Consider the following 10639-nt stretch of genomic DNA (forward strand, 5'->3'; position numbering starts at 1 on the left):
GTGCAATCGATAATGGGTGGTGTGCAACTAGACAATCCCTTTTCTTATTTACTTAATTTTAACTAATAAATATAATCTAACAAAATCATCCTTATCACAATTTCGATTCAATCTACAAACTTTTGCCTTCAATTCTCATTATTGTCAAAGAAAATTCAACAATGAGTTTACGTGTCAAGCAGACAGTGGGGATTCTAAAAGTTATCTTTTGAGAAGACATCTCGTTCAATAAAACTAATAGATCTAACCCCACACACATTATTTTATTTTTTATTATTTTTATTTATATTATTTTTATTTTTTATATAAATAAATAAAAAAAACGCATCAAATCCCTGGTACATTATTCTGTTTATCGAAATGACCTTTATGTCCAGTCAAACCCACATTACGTGGTCCTACTGAGCAGTCCGCACTCACCACACCTTAGTACCACAACTCAGCCCCATTTGCATAATTCCCGTAACTATGCTCTGTGGCCACCAATAGCTTTCACTTCGTAAGCCAATTGCCCAATTTTTTTTTTTTTTTTTCGGGGGTACACTATCAATAATCTGACTTAGGCACGTGGAATATTCAATCGACTGATCTTACATGACAAGCTCGAAAAATGTAGATCTGCTCTTCTTGAGATATAAAAATGTTATTTCTCATAAAAAAATATAATTTTGTATCCTAAAGAGAGCAAATCTACAGCTTCCGAACTTGTCATGTCAGGTAAGTCGATTGAGTATGCCACGTGCCTAAGTCAAATTAGCACATCTCTTTTTTTTAATCTCAAAATCCTTAAGAAAAATTCAAAAACAATATATAAAAGAGTCGTGATAATATGACGACCCCTTTTGACAAACGCCCCCATCATAGAACCCTAGATTACTTGCCCCAAGATGCATAGAATAATAAATCTTTTTCTTGTGTATCCCAAGGCATTTGATCCATGACTCTATGATACATGCGTAGGGTGGCGTTTGTCAGAGTCATATCATCATGGTTCTATATAAAATCTACAATCTTATATTTACTTAGAAATCGATGAAAAATATTTTTTAGTAAAAATATTCTCCAATACAAATCCCAGATAAATAATTTTATTATATCAGAAAAATCATTATGTGTTTTTTCTAGGTAAAGGAAATTAGTGGATTTTGAATCCAAGCCATGATACCTACGTTCATAAACTTGAGCCAACTTACTTGTACATTTAGTTTTCGGAAATTTTAACTTCACCTCTAGTAACATTGGTGAAATTAGGATCTTTTTTGTTCAAAATTCAAGATTAAGTTTGTATATCCCTCGATTGAAACTCACTGTTACTGACATTCATTGATCGAAATGAATCATATAATATGTCAAATGAAAATAGTAATATGGACTGTTACACAACCCTCCGTACATATCTAAAAAATCCGATACCTAATTTTCTTGTTTTTTCCCCCTTAAGAATGAAGCTTTGGGGTCCAAATATTTTATCTAATAAAAAATAAAATTAACAGAGAGCATTTAACTGAGTCGTGATGGGGTGGCACAAGATTTACAGCGATTCTCATAATTCTGACGTGGAGGTGTGCACATAACCGTAATTGGTTTTACCTCGTATTGCAAGGAAACTCATCTATGGTTATATGTGCAACCAGGGGCAAAGCCAGGATTTTCTTGTAGTGGGGGCAAACTATGGTTAGTTGTACAGTTGAAAAACTTGAAGATGAATGGTTTTAAGGAGAAATTCAGAATTTTTTATTAGAAATTGAAGAAAATGATATTTAGGTCATTTCCAATCAAAATATAAGAAGGCCCGATCAAGAAGCAATATCATCAACAAAAAATTGAAGAGGGAGGGGGGGGAGGTAAGGGTGTGGGGAGAGAGGTGAGGGAGTGGGAACAAATGGCACATGTAAATAGTTGAAAATATAAAGGTATCTCAAAGTTCTGTGGATCAATTGCCCCCACCAACTCCTTACTAGCTCAACTCTGTGTGCACCTCCACAGTAGAATTTTGAGAATCACAGTAAATCCTGTGTCACCCCAGCATTAATACATTTAATTACCTCCAACCAATACATGAGATGGTGGTTCTTGAACTCGATCTCACAAAATAGACGTCATTAATTGTTGAAATCTTAATAGGACATAAACTAAATAAAGAAAGAAAACATCCGTTAGTTGAAAAAGGTTCTATCTATACAAAATTGAGATCAATAGAGGAAATGACAGGTGTCATCTATCTAAATTGATAATTTCTATTAGTAGACTTGGGTTCGATTCTCGTCATCACCAAATTCCTGGCCTCCTTTAAAACATGCTCATTGATTAAATAAAAATAAAATAATATTGAGATCAATAGCAGCAAGAACAAATGATGCATGTCATTCAATATATCATGATGAGAAACCTAAGTACCTTATTCATTGAAAAAGATGGATTGAAATAGCTTAGATCTAGTCCAACGGCGAAAATTTTCTCTTTCTTTCATGTAAATTAAAAGAAGTTTATAATCACATTTTGGTAAATTAAGTTCTAACCTCTAAGGGGCATTTCAGATATTAAAAATATTCAAATTTCAATATAATCTATAAAAATGTCATGTTTCCATCAAGGAGACCCAATTTTGCATTTTTCGGAGGATGACCCTCTTTAAATTCACTAATTTTACAAGGGATAAAGATAAAATTCTTAAGCTTAGCAACCCTCTCCCATGTGTCCCATACAAAGTAACAAAATTCTCTAAATTTTTCAAAAAATTTCTCTGAATCAAGGGTAAATCAATTAATTTAACGAATTAATCAATGATCCCTCAAATAATTATGGAATATAATATCTTTCACCTCCAAAATTTTAATTTTTTCAACATTTAAACATCAAGAAGAAGAGAGGATTTAGAAAGAGATTGAAGATGGTAGACTTTGATAATAAATTCAATAAAATATTACATACAGTCTCCGAAAAAATTTCGATCTTTTTACAAAAATTTTCTAAATTAACTGGATTGAATCCTCGCCAAGTAATTATGGGATGTGAATTTTGTTACTATTTGCGTGCAGTCAAACCTGGAAATTAGTATATATTTTCTTAAAAGATATTTCTACTGAAACTATTTTCTCTATATGAGCATTAATTTGAAGATTCACCACTAGTGTTGAAACTCCATTAACTCAAATACTATGAATAAAATAAAAATGTATTAAATTTATATATATTATATAAAATACAGAATCTCGGTTAAATGTCTGACCCAGTTTAGTATATTTTTTAGCTGACTTGACAGGCCCAATGAGTTGATTTTGTAATCAGTTCCTTAAGTTTTGGAGTTGAGTCACTTCAATATTAAATTGAGTTGACTCGGTAAGATTTAAAATTAGAATAATGATGACAGCATGCGCTCTTGGTACGCGGCTAACGTGACAATTGCACAGAACCGCACATCTTTCTACTGTGTATAAGATGAAAACGATCTGGTTATGTGCCCTTGCCACGTCATTCACACATTCAACCGCGTACAAACCGCGTGCATTCATGACGATCAATGCCTTTACCTAACAAACAGTTATGTCATCAATCATGCGTGCCAGTAATATTAGTCGAACAACAAAATAGCTTCTTTTTTGTTTTTCCAAGAAAAAAAATACACTCGTTTTTTTTTATTTTTTCTCACAGACTCTACAGTGCTTGCCACGTAAAGCTTACAGGGGTAGTTTTGTAACTAATAAATATATTTTTGTAAATCAGGAATGCAGTTCAATACACGTGGGTACATGTGATTTGTGGATCCCAAATTTCTATCAGCTCTCTCAGCAAAATTTTGTGAGCAAATAATTTTTCCAGAAAAGATACCGTTGCACGAGGTTAAAAAAAAAAAGAGCCGGGAGTGTTGCAAATAATGATCTATAATTTTGATTTGTGACCATAATGCCCCTAAACTTCATCAATTTTAACATCAAATCGAGTTCTTTTTTATATAAACAAAATACCAAAGTACCCATGCCAACAATCATCTAAACTGTTAAAGCAAATCGCAAACAAAATAAATAAAACTAACATCATTTACACCACCAAAGCTTATTGTAATTTTGATCATGTAAAGGAGGAATCTTCGTCACCTCATTCTTGATTTATATCATCAAATTAAGATTATTGTCATTATTATGACAACGTGGAGGTGGTAGAGTTACCAATGGTGGATGTTGAGTTTGGCCAAGCAAACTGCTTATGGATCGAGCCTTCACCATACCAATTTTCTTTCTTATCATCAATGGCTTCTCCTCCTCCTCCTCTTCTTCTTCTTCTTCATCATCTTCATTCTCTAATGGCAACGATGATAACTCATCATCTTCATCCTTCTTAATTCTAGTACACATCAGAGAAGAGCGACTTCGAACACTGCTCATGCTTCTTAGCCTTCCCTTACCCAAGTGATGCTCACATAGAGAATAACCCACAAGTGTTTGATGACAACACCTCCATCCTCTCCCATTAACTCGACTACACCTCGAACCCTCCATCATTGCACCACCACCACCACCAATATTCCCTCTCTTCATCTTCTTCTTCGCAATATCTTCTTCTTTTGTTTCTTGTTGGTGAACCCATTTCTTGCTTCTCTTTGTTCTCAATATAGTCTTCTTCATCTTCTTATCTTTCTCCATTATCATTTCTTCCACTAAGCTCTCTTTTCTCTTCTTCAATGGGGACATTCTCTCTCCATCCCACCACCTCCCACCTATTTCATCCCCCCAAGTCAAAAAAACCACCCAAAACAACAAAGATCAAACAATTGAAGCAAACCCAGATTTTAAATACAAGTATTATTAATTAAGGATGAAGAAAATAGTAGAATAATTTTGTTCAACAAAAAAAAAAAAACTTGAATATATGTGATGACATATATAGTAAAATGTTACAATGCTTCTCATGCACATTGTAACAATTAATGCACCACTTATCATGCATACCTGGATGAGAAGGAGAAGACGACGAAACTAAGATTCCAACACATGCTTTTCCACCAGAGCTGTTCCCATTTCTGCCCAATTGATAATAATAGTTAACAACACATATACGCACTGGGCGTATTACAGCTCATATATACATCTTGGTGCTAAGATGCACCTCATCTTGGCAGTTAGCTAGTCCAGCAGAAAAGAACTCCTATTTATTTATTTACTGTATGGGGAATAATAATTTTAATCCAATTTATGAAAAAAGAAAAAAAATATATAATAAATATAGCTGCTTGTATGTGATGGGTGATGATGGTATGGGCATGATGCATGAGTGCAAGTGTGCAACAAGCCTACTAGACCAAAAATAGCATCCTAGGCGAGGAAATAAAGAGTTTTACCTCTGAGAGTGAGAACTCGTCACCAATCTCTTATCTTTTGCACCTACTTCTTCTCCGGCGAGCTCTACTTGTGGGTCCTACAAAGATCATTAGCTGATGAAATGAGACCACTTCACAATAAATCGTTGCACCAAGCCGGGGAACCAACTAACGTGTGCTTACTTGGTGTAGGTTAAGCTAGAGAATTACAAATCACCAGCTACATTGGAAGACCAGTGCAGTTCTAAAGTAAAAGAAAAGAAAAGAAAAGAAAAACACAAATATTTCAACCAACCTCTATTTGGGTATGGCTGTGTTGCATGCTATCATCCCCCTTGTTCTCCTCTTTTTCTTCTTCTATGTCTCCAGTGGAGAAAATCTGACCGTTGGTTCTCTTTAGAATGACGAGTTGTAGATCCGGCCGGGGTTGATTCCCCTCTTGGAGGGATTGATTCGGTGTATTGCAAGGTCGACCGTATAATCCTCGAGATGGTGAAGATGGTCCACGTGATGATAATAGTGGGTGGAGTCTTGATGGGGTAAGATCTGGTGTTAATGGTGTTGGTGGAGAAAGAGATGAAGCTGATGCAGGAGATGGAGGAAGAAGAGGCCATCGTTTTCTGATCCTCATGGATGGACGGTTGAGATGAAGAGAGAGAGAGAGAGAGATGTTTGAGAGGGTTAACTGGGTTTTTATTTTTCTGGTTGGATTTGGGTTTTGGGGAAGAAGAAGATCACAATTAGAGTGCAAAATCCCTAAAAGGGAAATGCAAGAGCACTAGAGGAGTCTCTCTCCAGTCTTTTGGGGTTTGGTTTTCTCTCTCTACCACTTATTTTTTTTTGTTGCACCACACGTACCTACAAGCTTACAAACACGCATCGAGCGTGCGTACTTAATTAGGGTAATTTTAAGATACCCCCAAGATTTTTTATAAAAATTAAAGATAACCCTTGGACTTTCTAAGTTATGACATATATCTTGACTTTGGTCTACCATGAGAGAACAACAGTTAATAACCAAATAAATTTAGTTATCAGATTCGTTCCTGCCTCCTGCGAGATTGAACCAAGAAGACCAATTTGTATTACAATAAGCACTAGAATTATTATATGTAGTTAGTAAACATTCCTCCGACGGGTGAACATGACAAGACGAACACGTCACTAACTCACAACTCAACCAACTTGTTAGTCCATGGCGTACTCATGATCTTCTCTGTCAAACATGCAAGACTGCAAATCAAGGGCGGAGCTGGTGGGGGCAATTCCCCCCAACACACACACACAGAACTTTGAGACACCCTAGATAATTACATGCCAATTTTTACCCTTCCCCTCCCTTTCCCTTCAATTTTTTGTTGATGACATTGCCTCTTAACCGGACTACCCATATACTAATTTGAAAATGACCTAAATACTATTTTATTTCTTCAACTTCTAATCAAAAATCTTAATTTCTCCCTAAAATTATTTATCTTCAAGTTCATCAATTATACAATTAATCATAGTTTGCCCCCACTACAAGAAAATCCTGGTTCCGCCTTTGCTGGAAGTCGAATCCAATCTTTTTGATTCGTTGAATGTTGTCATTAGGTGCAATGAACAAATTAGTGAAGAGGTTCCATGGTTCCTTCGAGCTAATTAATCTAGGTGCAAGGTGCACCTAGTGTGGAACAAAGTATAGCTTAATTTATAGCTAGGTTAGCACTTTAAAGGTAGGCTTAAGACTTTGAAGAAACTAAAAGATTGGGGGAAAGGGGTGAGGCAACGTTTAGGCTTTGTAGATCTTACAAGGAAGACACAAACCATTTATTCAGTTGCCGCCCTTTCACGAGGTGTTTATTGACAGAAGTATTGAAGAGGTGTATGGTCAAGAGAGTCCCAAAGTATTGGGAGAAAGAGGTTCAATGGGCTACCACCATCTTCAAGGGAGATTTGACCATCCAAAGAATGAAGCAAGTGATTTTTTGCACCTTCATCTGTTACTAGTGGAGTAAAAGATGGAATAGGATTTATCAGAATAAGTTCAATAGCCCTTCTCTAGTGTTTTGCAAAATTCTAGAGGAAGTTCAGATCAACTTCGAAGACTATTTAGTAAACATAGAAGACTCATTACAATCGTTGTTTCATGCATGCTTAGGATCTTCAGGTAGCCTTCATCCACAAAAGAGAGTTAGTTTTTGTTCTTGGCCAAAGTCAGACATTGGAGTTTGGTCTCTCAACTCGGATGGCTCACTCTCTTCTATTAGAGGAAGTTATAGAGCTATCATTCGGGATCAAAAGGGCAAGGTGTACGCTGTCATAGCAAGCTTTGATGTCCCTAAATCAGATCTCTCTCATAAGCTCCAAGGTATTCTGGAAGGGCTCAGATTGAGTATGGCTAAACGTTATCTTAGAATTTGAGTCCAATTTGATTCGAAAATGGTTGTAAATATGCTCAATGATAGTCGGAGCTCCCCTTGGAGTGTTCAATTCCATTAAAAGTCTCCTGCCCAATCTTCCAAAAAGCCAACAAGACAATTGATTTTCTTGCTTCTTCTCAAGTTAGGGAGGGGTGTTTTGTGATTGATAATGATTTTTTTTTTCAAGTAATCTTATTTCATTTTTATCTCTGGACAAAAGAGGTTTGCTTTACATGAGGTTGTAGTTGGTTTGGGTCTATCTTTACCCTATTGACTTTTCAAAAATATAAATTGTAAAGATAATACATTTTTTTTCAAAAAAATTAGATTATACCTCTTAATCTTTCCTTTTTATTCATATATATATATATATATATATAAGAGAACCAAATCTAGAAAAAAAATTTGTTTAATATGTTGTATTTATGACTTGCATGCTTGAATAATATATACACACAAACTAACCAAACTTATGAACCAAAGTGAACGAACAAATGAATTCTCTTTACCTACCCTTACATGTATAAGAGTGGCAAACCAGGAACACGAAGTTGAATCAAACAATTGATAACCCAAGAAACGTAAGTTGAAACCTCCCAACAATGTACTTAAAGCTTGAAGTCAAGGTTTAAAATAATAATAAATAAATAAATAAAGCTTCAATAGAATGGTTAAATAAAAGCAGAATTTTTTTTTTTGGGGGGGGGGGGGGGGGGACAAGGGGTTTTGGTAAAAAGTTGAAGAGAAGGATAATTTGGTCATTTTAGTTTGTCTCTAGTGTAATACAAAAGTCAAGGAATGTGTCTAATCAGTTTGAAAACTTGAAGTTATATATATCTCTAATTTCCACCAAAACAGTGAGGTGTAACTCAAAATAATGTTTTGGTGTTCCACGTGGATTTACACTTGTTTATTAATTACCTGTGACAGGCAGTCAAGAAAGTGGGAGGGTGAGGACGAAGGAAGACAGGTTGGAAAAGAGATTAGAGAAGGAAGATAAAATGATGGTGTCGTTATTATAAGGGCCCAGGAGGACGACATGCACGTCCGAGGTCTTAACGACACGCGCATTTGGCCCCACTCTTTCTCTCACCACCCCCACCAACTCACTAGCTCTCTTATTTATATGCTCTTTTCGCTCGGCTTCACCTATTCCTTTATAGCCATCCATGTTTGGTAACAGAACGCGGATTGCCTTTTTGGAGTGTCATTCCAGAATTCTTCTCTGCACAAGCAACTGGGCAGGGCCAAATTATTTAATTAATATGTTTGTGTAATTAATTATTCATTCGTTTGTATATGATAACTACATGCTTAGGAATTTTTAACCTAATTTTCTCCATAATTTCATGAATTCTAATGCTTTCATGTTAAATCATAAATTAGAAATTAATTTTAGTTTTTTATCACTTTCAAATATAAAAATGCATTTAGAAATATTAATCATGCATTTTTTTAAACTGTTTTTGTGTTTCATATCATGCTAACATATCCTTACGTACATCATCCCCAAATCAAACACAAAAAATAAAATACTATTTTTGTTTCTAATTACACACCAAACAGATTTGTATTGTTTTAATTAATGTTGACACACCACAGTACACTTTTAGGCATAAAAAGGCCAATCTGTTGTCCAATCGAACCCGATTTGAAATGAGGCTTCAAGGATTGATTAAAAAACATGCTTTGGATCCAAAATAATTAGTATTGATCCTAATTAAAGAACTTTGACCAAAGTCTAACATGTTTGATCTATATAAAGATCGGGCGGAACCAATGCCCAAAACCTTCCAAATCTCACAATATGACCCCTGAACCAGATCCCTAACCCATATCGAACAAAATTTATATTAATTGGAGTCATATATTGTTATTAGACTTTACAACTAGGTGGCGACTCTAACTCAAAACAAAAAGGACCCGATCCAAATCCAACTGACATGGGTGTCTTTACACCAAGCCTAACCAGTAATTGATAATATCTACTTCTCAAATCAATTTTAGTAAAAATATTTTGCACCAGCTAACATATCAGACCACTACAAAAATGAAGTTTTTAATAAACCACCCCTAATATTAATACCGATGTTTAAAGGAAATCCAGAACGATGTCCCGTTCCTATAGCAATATGTGTGTGGCACGTATTTATTGGAGAACAAATACATCGGACTGCGTGCAACTAGAAAACGGCTTGATTAGGAGTCCGGTGTATTCTAAACTCCAACCAAACACATGCCATGTAGACATCGTTCCTATTCTATGAGAATGGGACCCCATATATGATCCTGATGCTTAAAGAAAAGGGATGTTAATGGCCCAACTATCTAAATACATATATATGCCATAACATATGAGCTATCCTGTTTAAGGGTCAATGATATTGTTATGACCCAAGAACTCATGTTTTATCTTGTTAGTCCCTTCTTGTATAATGCGATCTTTCATTTGTGTGTGCAATTCTTCATATTCTTTCGGGTTTATATGGTAGTGGGCTTGATTTGGTAAACTTGAAATTGGAATGAGATCAATGTAGTGTTGAAAGTCTCTCTCATAAGTGACAACCCATCTGATAACTCATCTGGCATAATGTCCATACATCCGCTCATTAAGGGTTCTATATCTTTGAGATGGGAGTAGTTTCATCTCTTCTTTAAGCCCCAACATTTGCACCACATTATTGTTTCTCTCAATCCAAACAAAGTTTAAAATTTGTAGGCTCTCATTTTCATGGTCTCCCCAACAACAAACGGCATGCATTCGAGGATACCACATCATACTATACTTTATCTTTTTATGAATTTTCTATAGTAAAATAAATCAAGCATCAATTAGAAATGTTTACCAAATTGCCTTTTTGGAATCATGAGATTTTGTTAAGCTCTGGATGTTGCTCCAAGTTCAAGTGGAGCTTGTTCACTA

The 10639-nt window shown here is 35.3% G+C and overlaps 1 protein-coding gene across 1 annotated transcript; it reads right to left on the reverse strand.

The window, feature by feature from the left end:
* Positions 1–4005: 4005 nt before the first annotated feature.
* LOC147396837 (uncharacterized) lies at positions 4006–6157 on the reverse strand. The gene is made up of 4 exons (XM_086452661.1): positions 5610–6157; positions 5336–5412; positions 4947–5017; positions 4006–4714 (listed from the first exon to the last, which is right to left on the reverse strand). The coding sequence occupies exons 1-4, from the start codon at positions 5943–5945 to the stop codon at positions 4107–4109; spliced, it is 1092 nt and encodes a 363-aa protein (XP_086308787.1). The 5' UTR covers positions 5946–6157; the 3' UTR covers positions 4006–4106.
* Positions 6158–10639: the final 4482 nt, after the last annotated feature.

The sequence above is a fragment of the Akebia trifoliata genome, chromosome 8, assembly GCF_017979445.1.
Source record: "Akebia trifoliata isolate Shusen 1 chromosome 8, ASM1797944v1, whole genome shotgun sequence".
NCBI lineage: Eukaryota > Viridiplantae > Streptophyta > Magnoliopsida > Ranunculales > Lardizabalaceae > Akebia > Akebia trifoliata.